This window comes from Nestor notabilis, unplaced genomic scaffold, assembly GCF_000696875.1.
Source record: "Nestor notabilis isolate BGI_N333 unplaced genomic scaffold, ASM69687v1 scaffold28719, whole genome shotgun sequence".
Lineage (NCBI taxonomy): Eukaryota > Metazoa > Chordata > Aves > Psittaciformes > Psittacidae > Nestor > Nestor notabilis.
The window spans coordinates 55,907-83,778 of NW_009942805.1; the positions used below are offsets into that span (position 1 = coordinate 55,907).

A 27,872-nucleotide genomic window follows, 5' to 3' on the forward strand; every position below is an offset into this window, starting at 1 on the left:
ACTGGGAAAAACCTTTGACAAAGCAGTTTGTCACTCAGACCCCATCCCTGTCACTCAGATTACTCACATTTAATTTAGGCCTTGTCTTGCAGACGTGTACATCTGTAAGAAGTCTTTACCCTCTTAATGCAGCTGTAAGGTTTCATGCTATTTCTCTAGTAAGAATTTCAGTCAATTTTAATTTTCAGTGTCATTTTGGACTGCTCATAGCATAAATGGCTACGAGGTAAGCATTTATTCAGACACGTGACTTTTTTCTGGATAGTTTTTTTTACTACAGAACACAGAAACCATCCAAATACAACCTTATTTCAGTCTTGGTTAGCACTGTATATTGATTGTGCGTCTGCTTCTGTTAGGCCAAGTGGGAAACATAAGTAAAAATAATAGTATCCTATTACTGTACTGTAACTGATCTTATTAAGTGGTATTAAGAGCTGCAGTACTCTTGAGGTTTTTCAGTAATCAACCCTGGAGATGTACAATCCATATGACATGGAGAAATGAGGTACTGGTACCTCTTAAGAATGTAGTATGTGGGCTTATATTTTAAACCAAACAGTAATAAATACTTGAGGCACCTCCATCGAAAGGATCCTAGTTAATTTTCAGCTTCTGTCCTCACAGTTTTATAACCCATATAAAATAAAAATATATAGTTTACAAAATAGGATTTTTTAATATATATATATTTCCTTTTGTAAAACTATACCTATTTAAATACATTTGAAATGTTGCTATACGTAAATTAGAAATTCTGTTCTAGTACTACGAAAAAGGCAAAACACTTTCACTTTTAAACGCACAGCTTGTATAATCTGCTTCTCACTGTCCCCTCCCACTTCCCCCAATTTGATTTTGTCATCATTTTGGGCAAATTTGGATCATTCAGTCCAATTGCTTTTAATTTAAAGTAGTTGCTGTGTTAAAATTGGGAATAAAATTTTCCGTATCTTCTGTTCTTATTTGTTTCAATGCAGCTTTTTACGCAGCTAATTATTAAGGAGGTATTCTAAAATTCAGGAAAGGACTTTAAAGGAGCCATGTTTCTTGATTTTAAACTGTACTCTACTCCAACGCCACAATATAGAAATAGATTTACTTTGGAACAAACTACAAATACATTCGCACAGTTTGTGACAACTTAATTGTCTACTTGGAGGTCCAGGAACAGATTTTCACACCCAATTATTATAAATCTTGTCCCAGGCGTTCTATTTCATCAATCAGGAAATCAATGTCTTGGTGAGTTGCTGCAGGGTTTGAGATGACCATGCGGAAGAAGTTCACTTTGTCTCCCAGGGGCTGATAGCTCACCATGGTTGTGCCATACTCCATCATCCTGGCTTTTATCACTGGTGCCACCTGCAGTGTAACAAAAAGCAGGGGATTATGATGATGCTTATTGTCATTATTTTCGTTATTACCATCATCTTTATTATTATTCCAACAAAGCATGTATTCTTTAAAAACAAGTAAGTATGAACAGCTACAAGAAGCAGTTAAAATGAAATTATGTCCAATATTGATAAAAATGTTAAACTCTGCTAAGGAATAAATGTCTCATTGAAAAGACATTTGGTTTATCCTGTTTCTTTGTCCTGCTCTTAAAAACACTGGGGAATTTACTTCCCTACATTCTCAATATTGCTGACAGGGACACAGTAGCTCTTTTTTTTTCTAGTGCTTAAAACACAGTTACAGTAATTTTCCATCTTCTTTTCATATGCTAGATTGCCATGGTATTACTAAGCTCTTGTTGCTCTTGCTGGGTTTAGCGACTGCAGTTCACAGTAACTTCAGTAAATATAGACAGAGCAAGTAAATGCTCTAGAGATGAGGCAAACCCAGGGAATACAAACTTGGAGATCCGAGTAAGGTGGTGCCAGACTAACCTGCAGTAAAATGACCACAGAGGTGTCATTTGCCAGAATACCATGAGGTGACCTTGCCCTGTGCCCTGAGAGATCATTTCAGGGGCTGCCTGCCTGCAAGGATTTTGCTGTTCCCTGCATGATGTCCTGGAGGATGCTGCTTACCTTCATAAGGCGGCTCATTCTTTCTTCATTGTCTTCCATACTGCGCAAGCTGGGAGGTATGTACCAGAAGCAGACATTTGTGTGCTGAGGCTAAACACAGAATAATAATGGTTTAACACTGTAAGAAATGCTCATAATATCTCAACTGCAATTAAGTTCATGCCTTCCCTTGCTCTCATACATCATACTGTTGACAGCAGTCAATGGTTTTCATTATTGTGGTCCACTGAGAGTCATCATCATTATTAATGCAGAAAAAATAATTGTAGGTAATTTATTTCCAGGGTGTCAGATGCAGAAACAGATCATACCGCTGAGAAAATGTATTTATGCCCTACTGAAAGGCATCTAGTTTTTGTAGGTGCTGACCCCTCCAGAGGTGGAAGGGATCGTGTGGCTAAGGCGAGAGTCTCATTTAGAGGTGAGGACTGTGTCACTTACTTTTATTACCTGAGAGAAAAATATAGAATGTAGTTCCATAAACAGAAGCCACAGGTGGTGCAAGAGACAGTCTAAGATTGTCTTACATTTAATAAGATTTATGAATTCTCAGTTTGATTCAGCTCGCTGTGCTATTAATATGTATGCACCGCAGCATCTTAGCTAGTTTAATTTACATGGGAGCACTAAGTAGAAAGGCATAAAACCTAGTTGACATTTTTTGTATTTTTGCAATGTGCCAACAGTTGCTTGCCTTGCTTTGCTCCTTTTTGGTGGATGCTAAATGTGTGAGTTACAGCAACCTCTGTTGCTGTTCTCTGCTGCCAGTTCCTTTACTCATCATCAGACCCAGTGGACCAAATTCAGTGATGATGTGTGAGGTGGGGGAAATAAATCACATAGAGGCATACAGGTATGAGCCTGTGTCTCTGTTTGAAGAAACATAGAGATGTTTATCCTTGTGCTGCAGAGCACTTAGGCATGCAGTGAGTGATCGCTACCAGGGAGCAATGTTCTGAGTGACGAAACCTTCCAGGCCAAGTACAGAGAGCAAAAGCCACCACAAGTACAAGGAAAAAAGCTAAAATGAGATCTCTTTTTTCTCTTTTACAGGCAAAACACCAGTTAACTTTGTATCAGAGGTCTCCACTAGGCCTGTCCCCAGCTGGAGAGGGTTGCCCACAAAGAGACGGCCAAACACCAACCTGGTGCAGTTCGCAGGTACAGCCACACAACCCAGGCTGCACTACCTTGCCCTGGACACTGTGCTCCAGCTGAGTACCTGGCACCCAGGGGTCCCATCTCAGCTTTCCACCCCACAGAAACAACATGCCAAGAGATATTTGGACTCCCCACAGTGGTGTCACCTCTGTCATGTGAGCCAACCAGGCTTCCGAGCAACACTCTGCTGCACCCCATCACAGCAGGGACTGCAGTGCAAATGGTCCCTCCAGGTCACCCCAGGTCCCTGCAGGTCCCCTGTGACTGCCCACTGGAGAATGCTGATAAAAGCACTTTGCACAACCGTCCTTTCAGAGTCGTGTGGGGGCACTGTAACCCCCGCTCATAACAGACTCTGCTATTAGGAACCACAACTTTTCATTACTTACTTAAGAGCTGGTTCCAACTGTGTGTGTGTGTGCTGTGTTAGCCTGAGATGCCAGTGTTTAGTTTCACTGGGGTGAAACTGAGCAAACTGAAAACATCTGCTGTTGCCTCAAATCCCTTGTCCCTGGATCCCACAAGGCAGAGATGTGGACATAGTGGGATTTGTTATAAAGGACAGTGCTTTCTGTCATAAGCTGTCTAGTTTGAGGTGTTGGTAGCATCCCAATAGGTTGGCTAAGGCAAGCGCCGTTGACCAACTGGGAAAAAGAAGCTGCAATACATACCTTTCCATCAAACACCATTTCATACCCTTCTCTGTTCTTTATTTTATTGTATAGGTATTCTGCAAGTTCCAAGCACTTATCAATTTGTGCTTCAAATCCTGTGGTTCCCTTTAGAAAAAGAGGGAGAAAACAAAGTTGCATGACTATCTGTTCTGTAAACCAAAAGAGTGAAAGAACCATGCAGCACTTGCTGAAGCATCAGCACAAGTCACCTCTTAGAAGTCTCTCTGGGACAGATGAAGAATCTGATTCTGTGAGATGAAGGACTTTGATAAGCAGAGCTCATTTGTCTCTAGCTCTTGCCACCGACTTCTCTATAGCCACCTCTACAAAATAAGTACCAGGTACTAGCTTGGCTTTCAACAAAATATTACTGACACCTCCAATGAAGGGCATCCTTGGCAGATTTTGCAGAGAGCCTGAGCATGGTTTTGGACAGCCTGGACTGGCACAGAGGAGAGTGTCTAGATGGTGCTGAGTTTCAGACATGGGGAGTCTCCTGCTATTTTCAAAGTAGGGAATTTTAATCTTCCACAGGTGATGTGCTGGGGGCTTTCCAAGAATAATTTTTCTTTTCAGTTAAACACAGAATGGGCAGATAGGCCTGATGCTTTCCGAAATGCACATTTTGTTTAGGTACTGCCCTGCCTCTGTAATGTTTTGTCTCTCTTCTAATAAACTCAGAGGCTGTGTTTTTAAGAGCTGCAGCAAATCTTGGTTTTTTTTTCTCTGGCAGAAGTCCATAATCCTTTCTCTGTGACATCATAATTGTTCCTGCAATTACCAGCTGTGATGCCACAAAGAAAGGCTCCAGCTTCATGAGGCAGGAAGGGGAATAAACAGCTGGAATAGCCAAACTGTTTAAGAAACACACATCCTATTTTGTATCATTAATATTACAAGCAGGGTGTGAGAAGACAAAAAGCAGTACAAGGCATATTGAAAAAACAGGGTTTAGAAGAAGAAATGTCTGAGTAATAGGTGCATGTCCCTGCTAAATCTGTTCTTGCAGTGCAGAACTGACTTAAAAAGCCATGTCATTATCCCTCTGTGTATTGAGATTTCAAAACAGGGTAGAACTAGTACAGCCCCAGGAGAAAAGCTTGGAGTGAAAGAAAGACATGTGGCTAAAATTGGCTGCCTCTCTGGAGATCTCAGTTAGTACAACAATTATTGCGACCACAGAAACTTCCACCCTCCTTTACAGACTCCCACAACTCCAGCGACACCTGATGTCTGCCTCAGAACTGTTTTCAGAGTTTTAATGAAGCACATGAGGATCTTTAAGGCTTTCTGGAAATTAAAACAGTGATGTCGTCTCCTCTGAAAAAACTTGAGGCAACTTGACATAACAGACTGGATAAATACATGGAAGAACTTAGTAACATTCTACAAATGCAGATGAATTAATCAGATTTCTCAGAGAACAGATTTTGATGAGTTTTCCTCTACTCCTTCAAAAGCTGACTTTGTATCTTCTGCATGCAATGAAACTAGGTATTCCAGTCTTGATTTGTCAGGTTTAATTTCTGAGTGTTGTTAAAAAACCTTCTTATTTTCAGAAATTTTCGTAACAACATTCCTAGGTAAATGATTTACGTTGTTAAGACTCCCATAGTTACACAAAGCAAATGCTGTGCAAAGCCCTGGAGTTCAAATTTCAAAATCATGTGTGCTGCTTTGAAGCTAAATCGTTAAAAGTGAAAACCCAGAAAATAATAATGTTCTTTCTTTCATGTTATATATGGGAGATTTAGGTCAGGTATTTTCTAAAATGGTGATTACAGAAAAAAACCTGTATCTGGTGTGCATTATTTTAAAGCAAACAAATATATTGCAGGTAGTCCTACCTTTGCCCTCCACATCAACCATAGCTTGAAGACATCGACATGCCGTCCACATTGCAAAGCCTTGTCTCCAGTGTCATAAGACAGGTCGTAGTGCTTGTCTTGTTGAAAGAGGTAGGAAGCATGCATTTGATTGCAACTCTGCATCAATCCCTTACAGAAACAAAGACACAAAAATGTGATGTTGGCACAGATGTGACTACTGTTTTGAGCGTTGCTTTGGGCAAGAAATTACATACACCCAAATTCAGTGGAATATGGGTCCAAGTGCAAAAAGAAGACCAAAAGAAAAGGACAAAAGCAGACTTTTGGTCAGTAGTGGACTAAATTTGCCACATCCCATTCAGGGCCTAGGATGTCTCAGTAAAGTGTAACGCACTCCCAGAGCCAAGACATTCTTTTTTTAAAAAAGCTGGACATGGTGCTTCCTAACATCATTACGCGTAAGTTTATTTTTGGATCTTGCCTTTATTCTTTGTTCTACTTCCTTTTCCTCCTTTCCTCAGAAGGCATCTTTTCTGGTTGAGTCAGACCAAGCAACTTGGTGACTAATCTAAGTAGTATCACACTACTTTCCTAATTGCTTTGGGACTCTGAAATTCTTATTTTTATTGTTTTCTTTCTTTGTAGACACAGTTCTTTTCTGCAAAGCCCTCAGCTGCAGATTGGATGCTTAAGTGGTATAGAAAGCTTTGAACAGACTGAAGAGCATATGGACTTTAAACAGCCAGCTAGAGCTATTTCTGTGTTGCAAGACACCATTCTGAGAGGCAGCTTTGTGGGAGGGCCAGAAGCCAACAAGGTGAAGAAACCTGGCTCAGGAAAGCATGAGGTTTCTTTTCTAGCTTTTTTAGTGAAATGCAGAGAGTCACATTCTGGCTCTAGTTAACTCCTTAACCAAGTTTAAGGTATACCTTAGGACTGTGGCCTAAAACTGCAATTTCCAGACCAAGAAGAATCAAAATATGGCTGTTTATCATCAAGTCTAATCTTTACGTGTAGCTCAAAACTGAGATAGTAAAATGAAAGGGAAAAAAATTACTTTCTCCTAATCTAAGCCATGTGTTCTCACTAGAGGTCAAGGATGGTACTTACTTCAGCCAGGCAGGGTTTGTCCCAGGGAACTGACCCAGAGGGCAAATAAAAGCCAGCCTCTCTCTTCCTAAGTGCAATCACTTTGTATACAATGTGCTGTACAGCTGTTAGCAAAAAAGCAAACAGCTTTTTGATAGCTGGTCTAGTAAGTGATGGTTGTATAGCAGCTGTCCCAGCAACTGATGGTTATACGAGAATTACAGGCTTGGAGGGTAATTAAAATTCTAGTACTAAATGAAATGTCTACTTTTTATTCCAAACTTAGTGTTCCGTTTTTACTTCCATGTGCCCAAAAGTGGATATATGGATCAGAGCTGGGTGAAAATATCTATCATAAACTCTAGAAAGTGTAATGATGCCTAGATCCTGGACCAAATGTGCTGCACATATACCATACCATTCACCCCAAGAGAACTTGAATTTGCCTGCAGTTACATTTTTTGTTACACAGCAACTAGTGGTGTTACACAGCTATGCACTCACTATTTAACTATGGATGTTTTGAATGGAAAGCCACAAAACTCTGTGAAGATTTTGTCATGCATTAGGTCTGTTATTTCTGGTAGACAGCTGCTTTAACTCCCTTTGCAGTCACAGCCTGAGCACTAGAGGTCTATTTCTCAGTTTCTTTTGTAGTCCTCATCACAGTAGCTAATACTAGCCATGGCACAGTTATGAAGAAAACATCCAGGATTTTTAGAAGTAAAATGTCAGAAAAGATCACAGAATCACTGGGACATACCTCTTCTCTTACTAGCAGGGCTGAACACTGCAGTGGGACGCCCATCATCTTGTGAGGGTTCCAGGTCACCGAATTGGCCCTGGGACAGTAAACCACAAAAAACTCAGACTCTGTACTATGGTGGTGAAACCATGGAGACAATTAGAAATAATTAGAATAATAATGAACAATGTGCACCTTTTTCTGAGCAAGCAAAGCTGAAAATAATCATGGCTGATATTAGGAAAGCATTGCCTTTATAAGGGACCTAATCCACTTCAGCTGGTTTTTGGATGACAACCCTGGCAACTCACCCCAGGATAACTGTTCTGTCCACTGAACTTAATCAGTATTAAACTTTCTGGGGAGTCACCTATACTTTATAAACATAGGGCAAACTTCCTAAAAACACCCACTTGACTGATGAGATTTCTAAGTCACACAGCCGATCAAAGACGCAGATAGGAAGCTGGCAAATGGGCAGGTTCCCTCTCATTGATTCCAGTTTCAGCGAGATTTTAGTAAGCAGCTCACATAAGCATTTTTTAAAATGCCTTTAAACACTTCTGTGTATGTCTAAGCCTCTGTGTAACTTGGAAAACCTGGCCCAAAGTAATTTTTATCATTGCTCTGCTGATGGTAAGTTTTCCTAGCTGCTTAATTTTAGCTTGGCTATGGTAATTCACACCATGGGAGGACTGGGTCCATAATTACCACAGTAATAAACACAGAACTGATCCACCCTTCCACAAGAGAGTCTGATCCTGCCCCCCTTCAGGACACATTCATTTCAAAAAGAGCTGTCAGCCTATTTCTTGTGAACAAACAGGGTGCTGTTGCAATATGGCCTAGAGAAGAGACATTTGGGACTGTGGCAAGGGCTGAATGGAAAATTGTTCAGTTGTTTATTATTTTAATTTTGTGTTATGCTTGACTGGCTGTTTTTAAATTACTATTATTACATATGATGATTAGCTGATAGATGTATACATTTGCATCCTATTTGGCAGGCTGTCAAGGATTCACGTGCACAGGATTTCATGTGGTGCAGTGATTTGAGTTTTGATCATATAAATTGGTATAAATCAGTCAACTGGGACATAAAAGAGTTAAAGGACCCAGGATACACTTGCAGGTAATATTTATGTGAACAGAGGTGAGCATGTTAGAATCTGGCAGTATTTTCCATTGTAGAACTTGGAGACAGAGCTGTAGGTTTATGCATTATCCTTATAATTTCCTGCCAAATTGTTTTCACTCCTTCAAAGCAAGCAGTTCTGACAGTCACATGGACAGCGAGAAGCACTTCTGTGTTTTCTTCTTTGGTAATAAATGGAACTGCACGAGAGCCTGATGCAAACTCTGTAGGGAGCCATCTTCCTCACTCAACATCTGGCCACTTGGCTTGGCTTTTTGAGTATTTGGCAGCTTTTAATCAGCTCAGAGTCAGTCATCTGATTACAACACCAAAGCTAATGATTCTGAACATGCATCCAGGTCTGTGAATTTCCTTTGATATGATACTGTTTAATTTTTATCTGTGCCAATGCAGAATCAGGCAGAAATTCTTTTAAAACTTCTAGGTCTAGTGGTATGGGTTTTCTCAAGTAAAAAGATTATCAACAATAACCAGATGTTAATTATCTGCCTAAAACATTTAAATTACCCTCAGGTCACTTATTTTCCCAATTACATTCCAACTGCACACAGGGGAAAAAAAAAAGTAAAATAAAAATCCACCATTTTTCATTTGTTATCAGTTATTCTGGGCTTCAATTATCATAAATTGCTGACTGAGACAAACAGTGAAGTAAAAAAGCTACATGGATCTGCAGATGTTTTCTTTTAAGCATCTCATATACTAAAGCATACTCAGTACTAAATAACTGATCACCAAGTACCTGTGTGATTTTCTGGCTGTGGGTCACAGAAAAAAGAGGAAAATTTTTTCCTTTAGAGATTTCAAATGGATGAAGGAGAGACTCAAGACTGGCAGACTTTGGTCCTCATCCATCATTAAAAACAGACTCAGGTGCATCCACTGACCAGCTGCAGCCCCAGGAAGGCTGCCCAGAGCCTGCATGGGAGCACTCATTCAGCTGCAAACATGCTTTTCTCGGGTAGCTGTCACACCCTGCCCGCAACTCTCGGAGAAGGACACCTTACTGAAACCCCTGGTGGTGGCCAGACCTATCTGCTGCTCAAACCAGGGAACATGCTTTCTTCAGGGTGCCTTGAGGCAGCTTGTGATCTGCTGTGTGAAGACTCTAGAGCACAGGAAGAATGGTTCTGCAACTCCTCCTGCCTTTTACAGGAGTATTTTTGCTGGACTGCCTGTTACCAGAAGGATGTGAGTACTCAGAGCCCAGTGTGCTCCATTTTATGATCTCTCCTTGTACCTTTCTTCCCCATCAAACATGAGTACTAGCTCCAGTTCTCTTCTATCCACACCTGTAATGACTGGGTTGTACTTGAATATCTACCATGAAACAGGAATGTCCATAAAAGTTGGGTCTTGTTAGTCTGCTCTAAAGGTATCCACATTTGAGATTTGGACAAACTGAAACAAGCCGTGTCCATCAAGCAGAGAAACAGCACTGGAAATGACAAATTTCATTAATTCGTTGCCAAACATATGGAGATGGTGCCTATCAAAGCACTAGATAAAATCCAGTGGAATTCTGGATTTAAAGCATGTTATTTGGAAAATCCTCCAATACAGAGTCAACCTGAAGTTTTCATTCCAGCAGAATCTGGACAGCAATTTGGGAGGCAAACTCTTATTTTCATACTCTGTCCTCACAGGCAACTGGGTAGATTGCTGGGTATTTTGATGTACATCCTTTTAATGCACAATATGTAAGTTTTGAGTGTTGGAGGCAGTCTTAATTAAATTCATAGAACCATTGGCTGCTTTCCAAATTTTGCATGTGGGATGTATGAGAAAGGAACTGAATTATCAAAGTATCCTTCTAATCTTCAGGAATAGGATAAGGAAGTTGTCTGTGATTTTAATTGGCAAGGAACAGCAGTTCAATTCAGAGATAAAAAAGGCAGAAGGGGGTAATAATTTACTTTCAAACAGCATGTGCTTCAGAAAATACACAAATTGTATTTGTGAGTTACTCCATCTAGCCCAGTATACTGTCTCTAGCAAGTGGCCTAAATAGGTGCCTTGGAAGAATACGAAACAGGGCAAGCATATACAAGCTTTCTTTAAATACTCTCCAAGCTCCTGCTTATTTGTGGCTCATAGAATTCCTGAATGTTTTTTTTTTCTTTCTCTCCTAAATCTTAACATCCTATAGCAAAGAGTTCTACATCTTAACTAAAAGTTTTTGAATAAGCAGCCGTTTTTAAGTTTAAGCTAAGTCCTTCCAGACTCTGAACTGGACTGCCATAATTTCTGTTCATCTGTTACAGTGCTACATCAATGGTTGGATTTCATGATCTTAAAGGTCTTCTCCAACCTAAATGATTCTATGATTCTACATCATGCTCGTGACTACAACTGTGTATACATCCAGGCACAGAGTTACTGAGAAGATGTCATTTACAGCTTGGAGAGGGGGTATTCTCTCCAGATGTGACAGAGCAGTGGTCAGTGACTGCCAGGACACCTGTCCAAACTGCAGGTGCATCCACCTTTATACTTAAGACTTCAGCATAGAATACATCCAAGATTATTTTCTTAGAAAAATGCAATTTCTAATTCATGCTGGACGCTGAATCAGAGAATGCTGTAGAAACCACTCTTTGCCTGTGAATGTAGGCTGAAAGGAATAGAAAAGCAAACAAGAAATGTCTGCTGCTTTCACTGTAAAACAAAGTGCCATACTACTGCAGCACTGAACAAAGGCACTCAGCAATGCTACTTCAACTGGAAGGACAGTTTGCATAATTTCTTCATACTGTATCTTGGAGATAACATTAATTTTTGTTTTTATTTATAGACATTGCTATGGTAATCATAAGTGTGTTAAAATGCACTAAATAAATATGTTTAATTAACATCTATCATACCTTTCAACACCATTTAACTTCCATTTGTGTTTTCTTGACATCAGGAGCCCTCCTCCCCATGCTCCCTAGAAGGCAAAACACGTTATCTTAATGAGAACTCTGCTTTTCTCCATGATAACATCTGTGCATTCACATCAGTTTGGGGCGCTTTCTTTTTTCTTGCTGATGTGGCATGTTCCAAAATGACCAGGCAGATGGGGCCTGAGACATTAGCTATGCTAGCAATTTTCTTCCAGTACCTTGGAAGCAGCAGTTTATTGCCCATAATCTGAGTGCCCGCCCTATCATCTGCTATCCCCTACCTCACCACCTCCTCTGACACACACACTGTGCTGCCTCATGATATAATTAATGACTTGCAGAGCTGTCCCAGGGTAAGTTGCCTTTTCTCCTTCAGTGGTGAAGTGATGATAACAAACCAGACTGGGATTTCAGCTGCTCTGGCGAGTTTTCATCGCATTTCCAACCACTACTGCTTGCCCCCTACTCATTTGCTTTCGCTCATACCGATTTGGTTCAAACAGGCCTTTCATGTGACTCGAAGTAATTTAAAGTACATACAAATTCTTCCTATGAATTGGACTGATTTTGGCTGACACAGTAATCCAAGAGCAAGATGCTCAGCCCTATGGAAATTCCATTACCAAGCCGTTTTTGAAAGAGGATTTGCAAAAATGACACAAAAGCCATTAATGGGCTGAAAGATGATCCTTCAGAAAGATTTACTGGCAAGAACCCAGATAAAGCTAAGTAGCCAATCTGATAAATTTCTCTATCATTTGCATTAACCTGTTCAGCAATTTGTGGTACTTTATTCTAGACAAATGTAGGCTTTTCTTATGTATTTATTTTGCAGCTGCTGCAGAAACTGAGCCAGTGCTCAGTATGTTTCTTATGTATTTCTTGTACTAATAGCATTTAGAGGTAAAGCTGAAAACCAAAAGCACCCAAACTAGGTCATCTTCAGTGTCCCAGTTGCTAAAAGTACTGCACAGTCACAGGTCCTAAAATGTCCCCCTGCCCTGAGCCTCTCAGAATGGGAAGTCGGTGCTTGGATGTTAGGCTTAATTACAGGAACCAAATACAATGGATTTTGTACAAGCTAACACTGTCCAAAAGGCTAATTAGTTAATTAATGCTAATACACCTTGTAATCCAGACCCTCTCATATAATGATACTTACATCCACATGCATCCAGATTTTGTACTTCTTGCAGATGTCTGCAATAGCTATGAGAGGATCAAATGCCCCATACACTGTTGTCCCAGCTGTGGCACTCACCAGAAAAGGAACAAACCCCTGCAAGAAAGCACAGAGGCATTTGGCAAGGTCAGAGTACTGCAGCCTCCTCAGCCTGCAGCAGCCCCAACTCCTCCGTGCTGCCTCCACAGTGAGCCCACAAGAATCTCCCAGAGGACATCCCTGGTACATTACACTGGTCTAATCTTAGTTTAGCTGCTAGTGGTGTTATAGTTTCTACCTTCAGGTGGCAGCAAACTTCCAAACTAGCATCCTCCATTTATTAGGATGCGTGAGACAGGCAAGGGCTCAGAACAATTCTTCTCCACACCACTTGCCTGAAACAAAAGAGAGTCTGCTCTTCATAATGTCGCATAAAACAAATCTCACCCAAGCACCACAGTGTTTGAAGTATCTCTGGTGGACTGTGCGCTGGGCTGCATTATTAGTTATCCCAGCGTGTGCCTGAATGTGTGGTGGCCCAGTCCTGACAGTGGGAACACCTTGTCTGGGAGCAGTGCCCAGGGGAGGTGTGGGGCTTACTTCTAGCTCCATTCCTTGTGCAGAAGTGGGAGACAGCTCGTTTGAGGAGAAGACAGAAATCTCCACAAAGGCCAGGGACCATCTCTTGCATTCTCTCTGCTAAAGCCTTTGCCTCACAGAGCAGCACTCACTGTCCATCACGTGGCTTTTGCACTATAAGGTCTTTGGTCTGCCATTTTTATATGAGTGTTTCATTCTAAATTCATGATGATTTCATAAACAGTTCTTTGAACAACAAAGGTAGAGTGTCTACATTTTTGGCAGAACTAGGGTTTAAACTATAAAAAAAATCTAAATTTCTTTCTGTGACTATCAGCAGGTTTGAGTGGCACTCAAAAACTTGTCATTTTGCCTTATTTTTTATCTACCCGATTGCTTTTCTTAGAAAAAGCGAAGATTTGTGTTATTAATTTGGTAAGTCTATAAAGAATACTTTTAATGCATTAAAATGCATACAAATTCCCCAAACGATTACTCTGGTCTTATCAATAGTCAGCTGAGAAACTGTGTCATAGGCTAATATAAAAAAGGAAGATGTTATGCAGAACAACATACTTAAAAAAAGCCAAACAGCTTATGGAGATTATAAAGTAGCTCTAAACTATGTTCTCAGCAATGCTTGCCTCACTAATTGCCAGTATACATTTCTGAGAAATAAATTGGAAGTTAATGGGCAAGCCTGTGTTATTTTACCAGGGAAAACAAAACAACTAACTGTATCATTCATGTTTGGTTTTGTTTGTTTGATTTGTTCTTTTTTTTTTGGAAGCAGAAAAGCCAGTAAACTTACTTTTTGTTTGGCTTCAAGAATTCTTCTTTCAAGGTCTGATGGGATCATTTTCCCTCTGGAGCAAGAGAGAGTTGTATCAATAATTGGACCTTGAAATCAGCTCTTACTGTCACTTCTTCACTTAATAGGAAGCCCAAATAGAAACAAAGTGACTTTTTTGCCCAAGGGTTATACAGCTTTGAAGAGCACGGAAAGACTCTGTCCATTAATTTGAGTTTCTACCCTGATTATTTTGTCAACTAGTTCGCATCAATATAGTGATGGTAACTGAGAGAAGTTATCTCGTGGCCACCCCCATTAAAAACTGATGTTGTCCTATGGTATCTCCTGTTCCTGACATTACAGTCCTGTGAATATGATCCAGGCTCCTAAGGACAGGCTTAGCCCAGTATTTCAAGAAGCTCACTGGGTGCCAAATCCCATGGTTCCCTTCTAGCAGGCACAGAAAATGCCAGCTGAGCTTCATGGCCTTGAGCAGTGCAACTTAGCTCTGGCGTAAGCAGTCACCTCTGTGTTTCCATCCCACGGATGAACTTGTTTCAGGTGACTATTCCATGGTTTGGTGCATTACATCTTTGCATTTGCTTGCACCATGATAGGAGAAGAAGCCACCAGTATAGATGCATTATATGCATTAAATCAATACAAGAGTCCTTTGTATTGATTGTATTTGCAACACCTTTAGAATTTACCTGAGATTCAGACTCAGTGGTACAAAGCTTGAAGGTTAATTTATGAACTCCTGTAAATGGATTAGATGCAAGACAGAACAGTGCTGGTACTGAATATTGAGGTTAATGTTTTCTTTGCTTTAGCCACAAGCCAGACTATCTAAGAAGGGAGAGTATGCGTAACAACAATACAAACATTACAGCTGCCCACATTAGAGGAATAAAGTCTTCACTGGCTTTGGATGTTGTCCATTTAGATTAACACTATTTTTTTAAAGACTTGTTCAGGTTTTCTTTGTTCACTAAGCATTGATTTCCTGTTGCTATAAAAAAAGAACAATCTGTTCCAAAGCTCAAAATAGTAGTTTCAGGGAAACTAATACAATCATTAGTTTTAGGTTTGATTTTGTACATAAAACCCTCAAGTGTTTTTTAAGACATTTGGATGGATGGAAATAAAAAAGAAAAAAAAAAGGAAAAAAATATTGTAATAAGATATTACCAGATTTTCTAAGTTTTCATCCTTACACAGCTCACAGTAAGGCAGTACTATTTCAAGAGAAATACTTGGTTTGTACTGCTGAGTTTTCTGCAAAATCTGTCCTGCATTTCACCTATTCAAAATGCTAAAAGAACAATTGAAAATATTCTGAAAATATAATCAAACCAACAAAAAAAAAAAATCCCAAACAAAAAAAAACCCCAGAACACCAAACCAAACCCAGAAAACCTCAAAAAACCCACCAAATCCCATGACAAAGGAAGGCAATGAGTTCTTCCTCCAAACACAGATGTTGGTCTTTCAGCAGTTTCTAACTGATTGAGCTTGTGCACATTAAAACACAGAGCAGGGTAGATCCCTCCACTGCCCAAATTTTTACCAAGATCAGTGACTATCCAGCCTCCGGTCACACTGAGTATGTGCATGAATTCATACCCAGGAGAACACCATGTTCATGCAGTGCCAAGCTTTATCAAGGAGCAAGCAGTAGGTTGGCTTTGAGTATAGTCCAAACATGTGCCACAGCACACAACACCCTCCGGCTCCAAATCTAGCGAAGTAGCCAACAGCATTACTTACTTGCACAGCATTTTCACGTGTTATCACCTGAGCTCAGATGACCTGCAATGCTTAAAATGCACTGCAAAATAACAGGCTTGTCCTTACACAAATCTTACCCAGACAGTGTGGCTGGGAGTTGCAATAGATGTGCTACATGGCAAATGTTTAGAGGCAGGAGGGCTACTGGGTGAGGCAGGACAGACTCAGAAGGAAAAAGATGCTGAGGACAGAATGAGTATTACTGTCGAGGTGTTCTATTACCCACATGTGCACAGTCTTCACTGCTGCCACACCACACTGAAAGGTTTTGACCCTTCCCAGCTTTCCAGTATCTGAAGGGGGCCTACAAGGATGCTGGAGAGGGACTCCATCAGGGACTGTAGTGATTGGACAAGGGGTGATGGGTTTAAACTGAAACGGAGGAAGTTCAGGTTAGGTATAAGGAAGAAGTTCTTTACAGTGAGGTTGGTGAGGCACTGGAATGGGTTGCCCAAAGAAGTTGTAAATGCTCCATCCCTGGCAGTGTTCAAGGCCAGGTTGGACAGGGCCTTGAGCAACCTGGTATAGTGTGTGGTGTCCCTGCACATGGCAGGGGGGTTGGAACGAAATGATCTTAAGGTCCTTTCCAACACAAACCATTCTGTGATTCTGTGATTCTATGATTCTATGACCCCAAAGTTGCAGCTAATACACTACTGCTACCAATATGTCTCTGCGGTAGTAAAAGAGGCAACAGATATGTATGGGTGGTTGTCCAGTCTGGGGTATGAGCAAGAACATTTACACTATACAGCAAAACCAAGCAAATTTTGTGGGTTCAGGTCAGGATGGGCAAGAGCCACCAGGAAGCATTCCTGGTTGTGCTGGAAACATCAAAAAGATGTCATAGTGCTCCTTCACCCTCACACAGGTCCACATCTTCACAGAGGTTTGTCTCCACCACACCAGCTCAGCATTCCATGCAAACAGCCCACTTTGTCCTGATGACATGTGTTGGGATTTTGTGAGACATGCAGTAATCCTGCTGTTTACTTCAGGGTGGACAGGGTAAGCATTGTGGTCTTCAAAGAATATCATTACACTGTATTTGCACAAGAAGAAAAGGAAGATACCACTTCATTGATCCACGTCTGTCTTTAGTGAATAGAAACAACTGGAGGTTTATTTTGATGTGTGTTGGTTGAGTTGATGCTGTCATTAATTCCTCTTCACGGTGTGCTTAGTCTTTCGTTAATAAAGAGATAATAAGTCTGTAAGTCAATATGCAGGCACTGTGATTAGCATTGTGAATTGCTTAGTTGGTGCTCTTTTTTAATGTGGGAGCAGAATATTTTGATAGCAGTAAAATCTTCCATCATGCTAAAACCGTAAATAATTCTGTACCTCGTAACAGTGATATTTGGGACTCACTGTAAGAGCATTTTCTATTGAAAAGATTCTCAGTAGAATCAATAAAGGACTGTTCTATTAATTTTTGTCCCATAGAAAGTTTTTCCCTAAAATTTAAAATCTTCATCATAACATGTTGATTTTGTTAATATATTCTTGTTTTCTCAAAATGGGTTTTCACAGTGAATCAAAACTTTTTAGTTGGGTGAATTAAGCAAGAAGTTATCTACTACTGATTTTGTAGAGCCTATGGAACCTCAAGGTTATGTGCCTGCTACACTAGTCCTTTGCACGGGCCGTCATCCTCCTGTTGGTCACAGTGCTGCCAAAACCCTTCTCTCTGCACCCCATCACAAGGGTGTCCCCTTCAAGGCACTGCAGGAAGTGTTGTCCAGCTGAGTAAGATGGTGGGGCATGAAATAACAGAATTACATTAGTCCCTCAATATTTTACTCCTATAAAAGGCCCACTTCAGCTCATTTTAATGGACCAAAATGTGAGAGTCTCTAGACGCTCTAAATTGACCAAAACATGGTTCTTCCTGGTTTCTTAGCTGAACATGTAAGGAATGATTGCTAGTTTGGTATTTTGTTTCACTTCAGGATGAAAGAAAAAGAAGTATCAGAAATCCCTGGGGAAGGGAACTTTTCTGATGAGCTCCAAAACCTGACTTGTAAGGTGGCTACTGACAGAGCCAGTTCCTCAAGTGGGGTCAGTCAGTGTAAGGTTGCTGAAGATGACAGTGCTACAATGAATTGTACCAACTGCTGACTGCATCCTATATGCTCTTTTTGAGCTGAGCACCTGATGATCCTCTTCTTATAAAAAGAGCTGTATCTGGCATCTCTACTTACCTTTCATCACATCTAATCAAAATCACACTATCTGTACCAATACCCAAGGCTGCAGCTCCTTTCTTCACAGAAAAGTGACTCTGAAAAAGAACATTTATTATTATGCATTATTCTTGAAAGCCCTTCTGCAACTAGCCCCACACAGGCAGTAATTCTATTCATATCCATTTTGGAAACCTATCACTGTAATTTGAGACTTCATGTCAGGTAACTACAGTCAATTATAGAAACAGCAATCACTCTGTAATCTGGATTTACTCCTGGAATATTAAATACATAACTGCAACTGATAATGGACCCAAATTCTGTCCTTGATTCATACCTGCAGCTTGTATTGCTTGTATGGATTCAGCTATGAATTTGATTTACTGAAACAAAAAATTCTTCCCTAGGGAATTCATTTAATTTGTGGCATCCAGAGCGATGTGCTTCTGCTTTGTAACTTCTGGCCAAATAATACACTGAAAGAAATTAAGATAGGAAGCCTAATTGTGATTTCATGCCAGTGAAACCTAGTTAAACTCCAATTAATAAATAGAACTACAGCCGTTTAAAGCCAGAACTGGGCTATTACTGACTATTAGTTAATTTGTATGTATGGAATAAAATATGGACATTATATACTGCAGTACAAGTCAGCCTAATTTTCTCTAGCTCATAGGACTTAACTGCTGAGCCAGTGTCAGTTTATAATTTTAATTTAAATCCTAGTGATTATGATAATGAAATAGTTTTAGATCGAATTATACCTCCAAGAATCTGATTTTGTATTAACTCAATCCCAGTTGTAACAGTATTGTCCAAAGTAATTTTAACTACAGATTATTAAACTTTAAAAAATGGCAATTCTTTATGTGTACTATAGTACCACTAGCTTACGATGTAGCACTATTAAAAAGATCAGGGAGATAAAAATCTAACAGGGCTTTTCAGGTGTCCATGACGTTAAAGAAGAAAGGAAGACATATACTCTGCAGACAACCACAAACCAGAGAAGTAACCACTATTGCTTTGCCAAGAGAGTATTTGGCTTCAACGGTAATGTAAGCAGCAGAGAGCTGTAAGGAGAGATGGACATGATGGTTACACGTCTACTTCACTTTAAGGCTGTGAAGTCAGTGGGATTTCACTGTATGCTAAAGGGTTCCACACATAACGAACACTTTGAGAAACAAAAATCAATTCTAAACCAACATGATGAGAGAGTAAGTCTCTTCCCAGCCCTGCGGGTGTCCCTGAGCCCCATGGTGCAGCAGTGCAGCTTTATGAGAGCAGGGAGGGGAAGAGGCCATGAGAAGGCTACTGGCAGGAGGAGGCTTATAAAAAATTCCCAAGTTTAGGAAAGTATCTTTGAACGTTGCAAAAACTGAAAAAGAGCTAGAATATTGCCACCATAACGAGAGTTCACTAATACGCTGTGTGAAGCTAGAATTGGATTTATATACTTAAAAAAAAAGTATTACACAAACTGATGTGCATATACTAGGTAGTGTAGTGTATAAATACAGGTAGAGATGTAAGAGTGAAGAGTCACAGATACATTTCAGTGGGTTTTGAGTTAATGACATTACACTGATTAATTTTGCTTCTTATTCCATACTAGTTAAAATAGATTTATTATTGCAATTTGTTTTTCTAATAGAAAATTGAACTATTTAAAGTGCCTTAAAAAAAGAAAATACAGATTTGAGTAGTTTACTATGAGAAAGAAAATTAAGCCCATGTGCTCAAAGACATCATCCACTGGAATACGGCCAGGCTCAGCTGCCTCATTGAGAAGTCTCATGGCATTGCTAAAGCAGCACTGGAGAAAAAAATTTAAAGTAGTGCTGATAGCTTGGCTGCCTGGAGGGTTTTTACAGACAGAAGGGAATACAGCAGTCAGGAACCAAAACAGGTTTAGGGATAAATTGGGAAGAAATACAGAAATCTATACACAGAAGGGCAAATGCAATTACAATTTCTAAACAAACTATGAACATGATATTGTCAATCCATGTATACAGTCACAGACATATGACTGCTGTTATGTTTTTGTGTCTTAAGCTAACATCAGAGGAATTAGTCCAACTGCATGAGAGGTCTGAAAAAGCTAGGCTGAAAGTGAAAATGGAAAAGATACAGTTTTAAGAGCAAAGAAAACTTCGCTCATGATGATGAATGTTAAATTTTGGGTTAATATTCCTGGGATGGTGGTGGAAATTCGGTTGCCTTTGTAATATAAAGGTAAACATAGAAAAATATAAAGGTCAAAGAGAAGGAAAGGTTTGCAGAAATAAGCCTGACTAGGCACAACTTATGGGGAAGGAGGACATTAACCATGATCCCTTTGGGAATATGAGGGCTACAGACTGTTTGGCGACACAAGGAAGTGGGCTTGAACATCACCTTTCATGACACAGCCATGTAGGAGTTATGCAGACCTGAAGCCTTCAGGTGGGAAAACCAGGGTCAAAAAGGGAGGATGGGGCAGACTGCTGGATGCTGGTCCTGAAGGAAAAACCAGCCTAGGAGAAGCTGGCAAGTCCAGGGTTTCACCACTGCCCTGAGCTTGCCAGGGACAGGAGGACATGCAGGTGGGAACGGGCTGTCATGTCAGCTTCCTCCCTCCATCCCTTCATGCACTGTAAAAGGCTGCATGGAAGGCTACAAATACACCCCCAATAGAGCAGGACCTCAGTTTTGCTCTGAAAAGAAATGTGGTTAAAGTTCAGTGGTGAAGGAGAATGTACTAAGAATTAGCCAATATTAGTGACAAAAGCATATTATTGATCAGAAAATAAATTGTTGATTTTGAGCCAGGGGAATTTTCCCTTTTGTCTAATATTTCAGATGCTGTTAAGAATAGGTCTGCTTGTCTGATAGTAATATCTTCAAAGTCAGCTTTGTAAGTAAAAACACTGTAAATTTATTACAGGTGAAATAATGAATAAGCCTATTGGAAAAAGGAGGAAGTAGAATAATTAAAAATGTTATGATGCTTGAAAATATGGCGTTTCATCTTAAATAAACAGTGCTTCAATACACAGATGCTTCTATTTTTGTAGATTGCTAAATTACTCGCTGATAATCTGACATAGTTGAAGCTGTCAGGAAGAAACATCCTAATGCCATAAGCTGGTCTTTCAGATTGAGGATTCTCGTTGCTCACATAAACCTGGAGTGGCACAAGCTTTGTGGAGGACTTATGAGAGGCAGTAAGTTCCCAAATGCTGATCAAGCTGAGACATCCAGCAGCTGAATCGTCTCCTAGGTCTGCAGGCTTGATCGCTGACAACCTGGTGTCTGGCAGACCTGGACCCCAAGCCTCACCCTATCAGCCACCCACCAGCAAAGGAGGTGAACACACTTTCCTCTTCACCTCTCTGGGTCTTTAAACAATGTGGGATCCCTAGATGTGTAGTCTGGGCTCCTTCTCTCGTAATTTTAATCATCTAAAAATGTGTGGCTGGTCTAGGCTTGATGTCTGGGCTCCTGCAATAGCAGGGAAGAAAAAGCACCTCCAGAAGGCACGTCATTCCTGAGGCTTTGGCATCCATTTTAGACTAGGATGAGTTGTCTTCTGTAGATCTTGCTCTGTTTTTATCAGCTATAAAATGTGTATAGACTAATTCAGATAAAATGTTTACACTTTTGGTGATTAAAGTTAAGTGACACAAGTCCTGTCTTTAACATGTAATTGTAAGCTATAGCTTTTCCTTCCATTATCTACAAAAAGAGTAGACTCTGTCCCATCACGTTTTTAAATACCTTGTAATGACATCTATTTCCTATTGTTTCCTTTAGCTACTGCTATTCAGTTTTTAAAGCTAATGGCTAGTGTCAGGAGAGAAATTAATATATTAATGTTTCTGCACAACATACTAATACTTCGCATTTTTTAAATATATGACTTCATCCTGCTTTTCTAACACAGTGAGACTCACTTATCTTTTTTTGTAGTAAGGGTAATTTTACAGCATTATCTGTGGATAAGAAATGTTGCACTGAGTTCAGGAGGATCCTGTGGCAGTGTAAAAGTCACAAGATATCGACCAGATGAAGAATTAGATGCAAGTGACTCCTTTGGGATAGGCTGCCCTAAAGCACTATTTTTCTGGATAATGGTTTTAGTTTGATTTGAACAGTGTTATTTGAATTAAGTTGCTCCTCAAACAAGACCAAATTTTCACTGTTTCCCCTGGCTTCAAATATCACCAAAAAATACTTTCCTAATTACTATGCATCAGGTAATTCAAAGGAAGAATGCATGTATCCATGACTTTGATTTTTAGTTTCCTTAGGTGGAAACAAAACTACTTCCTACTTGCTCTATATGCTCCAAAATATAACTTACGGCTTTGTGATTTATGCGACCCAATGGAAACCATGATCACCAGGCTCCTCAAATCCTTCCCTGGAAGCCCTGCCACCACACAGGTCACGCCTCAGGCTGCTTCTTTCATGTGGCAGTCCTGCAAACTCCCTCCTAAGTTGCCAGCCAGAGTGCAATGCTACCTGCCATGGAAGCAGCAGGACTAGAGATCAGCTTTTCATTCTACACAGAAACCTACCCAAAATCTTTAATGGGCTGTGTGAAATGGAGGTCTATGGAGCTGTCTGATTTGAGACAGAAGTTGCTTCTTCATTTCCTTCTGCCTCAGTGCCAAGAACCTCCATATTAGGTTTCAGAAACTGTTCAGACAAAAACTTTGCCAAAGCCACTCTTCTCCCACAGCTATCAGTGTAGTTTGCTGTATTGCCTGCAAGTAATGGGGCTTAGTCACAAGGGGAAATCAGCATGCACAAAGCCAAAGCAGTGATTTATTGCTAACTGCCTCCTTTGATCTAGTTGCTGTGTGGATGCTGCATGCACTATTGCTGTGAGGGTGCTCTCCTATCACCACAGACAAACCACCTCTCACAGGTGCTCCCTGTGCTCCTTGGGATGAGGTTCCTCCAAGTATGTGTGGCTGTGTAGAATGTGACACCTTATACCTGAGCAGCCAACAGACTCTCCCTTCATGTGGATACCAGAGTTGCACCTCCAGTGAAGCCTCAGGCAGGAGCTAGGTCATCCCAAGAGGAGTGCAAAAAGGATGCCAGAAGCAGACAGAGCTTCTCTGTGTCCCCTTGGCTCTCTAAGTGGGTGAAGAGGTCCCTTATTGTCAGATCAGACTTAATCACCTGCCAGTTCTTACTCTGCATTTTCTTTTCCAGGACTACAACAGGAGTTATACTGCTATTTCTTTGGTGAGCACCTGACCATGCATTCTTCCTTAGGGGAGTGCTAGAGGGGTGGAAAATGAGGAAAGCTGTTGTGGACTACATAAGCACTGTTGTAAGTCTTGCTGAGCTGGAGAACAGAGGAGATGAAGAAATTTCTATGTCTTTCCAATTATGCCTAACTTTTTTCTCATTCTCCGAACTGTGGATTGAGACTGTATAGCCCATAATTAAACATCAAGTCCATGGAAAAACTTCAAGTTCCTTAAGCTATTTTTATACTACAAATAAAAAGGCCAAAGGCTGATTTGCAACCCAACTAGTTCTTTACAGCTAAACTTTCCCACTCTAACCCCTTTCCTCCTCAGGGTAAGATGACTTTGGCCTTTTTGCCTGCTAAGGGTTATCCCTGCTCCCTACTACTCCCAACTACTGTTGGATGTTGTTTAAGAGTGCTAGCTGGCCAGGTCAAAATCACAAGAGGGAATGGGTTAAAATTCAGCAGATCTTACCTTACAGACAAATGTATCAACTAAAATATTCTGAGAACGCAGCTCTCCCTTTCAGCCACTTTCTCCACACTGAAAAAGGGATGTGCTCAGCTGAACACTCACAACAGCCTAAAGCTGATGTGCTGGGACACAGAAGGCCTTCATCTTATATTTTTCATTGCATTTGAAATGATGGGCTAAAATAGGCTTTTATGACTAACATCCATCACTTTTACCCCTCTGAGTTAAGGTCTCTTGTATCATATGCAGTCCAGAACAGCTGCCCTGAAGGACATCACTTTGCTCCTGCACCAGTGCAGATCAAAGTAGTGCACTGATGATACACTACAGAGGATTGAATTATGTCCTGAGCACAAATGCATCTCAGTGAAATTATACCTGGGCCAAGACGAACCCAAGCAGTTATGGCATTGTTTCACTGTCACTGGTGAAACAAAACCAAACAGAAGCAGGGTGACAGGTAAATCACAGTCCTACTGAACAGATCAGGGAAGATCTGCTTGCTGGGAGCATACATGGTTGGAATAGTCACATAACCTGGTTTAGGTAGGTTGAGTATATTAGTAGGCTGATGTCTCTGTGTGGTAAATGCACAGAAGTAGGTGAACACCTCCCCACCCCACTCCCTCACCTCCCCGAAGGTGATCTAGAACATCTAAGTTAAGGAACATTTAGGTTCCTAATTTGGATGCTTCGGGCTTCTCTCCAGAGATGCCTCTCTTCTCTGGTTGTGCAGAGTCAGGCTCCTAATTTAGGAACATGATGCACTCCTAAATTAGGAAGGGAATTACTTAAGAGCTGTGAATTACTCCTCCCTTCCATTCTCCCCCACTAGCAGCTGAACCTGTCATGGTATCAGACTGAGGCCAGATTCTGATTACAGTAATACTGGCAGCAACTGTAGCATAACTTAATTCATTTATAATAATGGAAGCTCTAGACTGGTAGAAATGAAAATGAAGTCTGGTCTGTGATGCTAAAATTCTTGTCTGAGACCTGCTGATACCAAATCTTTGCTTGTGACTGAAAAATTTGAGACCAAAATCTCCAAGTTTCAGAATACATACAATAGCTTTAAGCTTTGTTTACTATCATGCCACATGTGCAAAGTAAATGGGAAATGATAGTATCCCACTTATAGTCTGCTTGTTCCATGGTTATCATCTTACAACAGCATCCAACTGTGGCAGACAGAGACCAAAATCAGGCTGGAGAGTCTAAACTTCGAGTAGATTGTCAGCATGGTGTGATAAATGAGACAAATGACATTCTCTTATCTTAGTGTCTATTCAGGTTCTACACGACATTTCCTATCTAAAAAGGGACTGTACTTCTAGGCCTCTGCAATTCCTGTAAACAGCCTCTGTTAAACCCTGATCCCATATCCTCTGGGCAATTAAGGGTTAAAGGATTCTGTCTTCACATTGTGTGGGTTTGTAACTTCCCTAGAAGATGTGCCATTACATACTTTATAAAAAACTTGATAGAAGAAAGGACAAAACTGCAATTTCAAGATACTTTTAAAATTTAACAATTTCAGATGCTGTTCTATGGATTTTCCAGTATATTTGATTTTGGAATGTTTAATTTGCTAAGGGAACTGCTTCTTCCCTGGCATGAAAACACAATTATTAAAGCTCATTTCATTATTTTGAGACTGATAGCACAATTTGGTTCATTGTTTAACATTCCATCACTACGAACACAATGACATTCTCTAATGATTAATAGAATTTGTTATTTTAAATAATCATGCTGAACCTTATTTCCAAGACTTATTGGGCCTGTAACTTCCATATGAATAATGCATCTCTAGCTGTACAGCCAGTTTTGGAGAGTTGCTACTCATTTGTAGAATACCCTTCTCTTTGACTGCTTTAGGGACAACTGTTCTGCAACATGGAGCCCGCAGCTGTGTATTACATCCCATCCTAAGGCCAGGAAAGGCATCCTTAAAGGGATTTCCTCCTAGATATTACTGATTTTAAACTATTTAAGGACTCTTTGCTCTTCACACTTGCATGGAACAGAAACAGGTTCTCTGGTAAGTCAAAAAAGACAGCCAGGAAGATGTTGTTACCTAACATGGCTGAGCCTCAGTCATGGAACAGTCCTTTCTGGCTGAGCCCTCACAGCTGGAGAGAAATTTTGAGAGGGACCATGAAGCTTAAAGAGAGCTCACAGCCCCTCCTGGGTATAACCCTTCCTCTTCCCCTTTATCCTGCACATGCATTCTCCACTATAAGCTGCAAGGAGTTTTAAATGGTCATAAAGCCAAAATATTCCCCCACCCCCAATACAGAAATGACTTCTGTATGGTCGTTCAAAGAGTAAAATATGCTGTGCCTCTCCCACGAGGACCACTCTGGTATCTCCTGTGCCCACTTCCCCTCTCCTCTTTCACTGCCAGATCCCATCAATGCCTGTGACAAAACCTGTATGCTGAAGCTTTTGCGCACAGGCAGAAACCCACATCAAAGCCCAGGTCCCCACTGTACAGTGCAGCTGCTCTGCTGTACACACACAGAGCATTTCCATACTACTGTCTTCATATATGTTATTGCCCTCTCATTAAATAACATCAGGAGTGGTTTCAGCTAGAAACATTTTGACTCAAAGTGATTTTACCCCAGAGTGACCTGAAAAAAAGACATTCCTTGCAAAAACTGCTGAAGCCCGATGATGAGCTCTCTTCCTCTGATGCGGTCCTTACCATTCACATCGATATTTATACAGGCACAAGTGAGAGCAAAAAAATGGCAGTGGTTTGCTCAGACACAGATAACAGCACAGCTCATCCCTCTACATATCAAAAAGCCAGCCCCTTCCATTTTTTTATTCCCGGTGAATGAATAACAGAAATGAGGACAGTTGGCTACAAATTCCCATTCAGTTATTCATCATAAATTCATACAAGCAGATGTAACAGATAGGAAAAAGCAGAAACACATACATGTTCTGATGTGAAGGCAACCAGTCTGGGAATAGCTGCCATTCCTTTCTCTTTAACTTCTGGGAACATCTTGAAACGTGCAATCAACATAGCATACATGTTAGATATGGCACCACCTGGAGTCCACAGTAATATACTGTTACTTTTTCTATGCATTGTAATATCATTGCAGAACAAATGAAAAGTCTTGCTACAGATTTTCTAACTCTAATGTTAATGTTTCTGCCCCATGGCAGAAATACGGATTCTTCTTCCTGATGATCCTCGCAGCTGGGTTGTATAATAACAGGATCTACTACTCCCAAATAGCAAATTAAGCAAAAATTACTCCTGCAAAAAAGTGAGTGGAGCTTCCTTTCATCCTCATTTTTTATTCCCTTTCTCTTTTAGTCCCCATTCTTATCTTTTCATATGCCATCAACACATAGCCCCCACTCTGTTCTACCTCCCAAGCAGGCACCTTACAAGGCAACTTCCTAAGGGGCTTCCAAGTGTAATGTTGTCTATGCCCTCCCCTCCCTAATCAGGGTGGTGTTTCATGTCCCTGGTCTGAGGAAACCCACAGAATGAGTCCCAGCAGGCGCTATCTTCCGGATAACTGGAGTGGAGGAAGGGAAGAGAAAAGGAAAAAGGTCATTCCAACAATTACTTTTCTTTCTGTCCTCTGATGGGAGCAAGGGAAAAAGGCTAGATGTCCCTAATACCAGCCTTAAAATCTCTGGCATACACTGACTTAAAATACATATTTTAAGATGGATATTTTACCCACTTCAAGATGGGTATTGGATGACAGCTCTGCAGTACTTTGTTCCCGTATTTCAATTGTCGGTGCATAAATTAAAAACGAGCACTTTGTATTCCTTTTAGAGACTTTTACAAACTGAGCCTTTGTGTCCACAGTGGAACAATGGTTATACATTAACGCTGCATGAGCACTATGGGAATATAATGCAGAACCTGAGGCAGAGTCTGAGTACTTCTACATATGTATGCATGCAAACACACTCTCACACAAACACACACACACAGACACATACATAAAATCCATCAGTTTTATCCTGTATATATACTATATATATAGAATTATATACATAT

The 27,872-nt window shown here is 40.5% G+C and overlaps 1 protein-coding gene across 1 annotated transcript; it reads right to left on the reverse strand.

Moving 5' to 3' along the window:
- Positions 1–523: 523 nt before the first annotated feature.
- On the reverse strand, positions 524–26,933 carry GAD2 (glutamate decarboxylase 2 (pancreatic islets and brain, 65kDa)). The gene is made up of 10 exons (XM_010021579.1): positions 26,778–26,933; positions 18,108–18,187; positions 14,131–14,185; positions 12,741–12,857; positions 11,558–11,622; positions 7,556–7,634; positions 5,722–5,871; positions 3,872–3,979; positions 2,040–2,129; positions 524–1,365 (listed from the first exon to the last, which is right to left on the reverse strand). Exons 1-10 carry the CDS (start codon positions 26,931–26,933, stop codon positions 1,192–1,194), a joined length of 1,074 nt encoding a protein of 357 aa, XP_010019881.1. The 3' UTR covers positions 524–1,191.
- Positions 26,934–27,872: the final 939 nt, after the last annotated feature.

Bases quoted from the DNA above. Each gene is read 5' to 3' on its own strand.
- GAD2 (XM_010021579.1), bottom strand. From the start codon at position 26,933: ATGCATAGAAAAAGTAACAGTATATTACTGTGGACTCCAGGTGGTGCC. The intron at 18,188-26,777 runs GTATGTGTTTCT...GTTCTTTTTCAG, and splicing joins TTGCCTTCACATCAGAACAT to AGTCACTTTTCTGTGAAGAA. The intron at 12,858-14,130 runs GTAAGTTTACTG...GCTTTCTTGCAG, and splicing joins TTCTTGAAGCCAAACAAAAA to GGGTTTGTTCCTTTTCTGGT.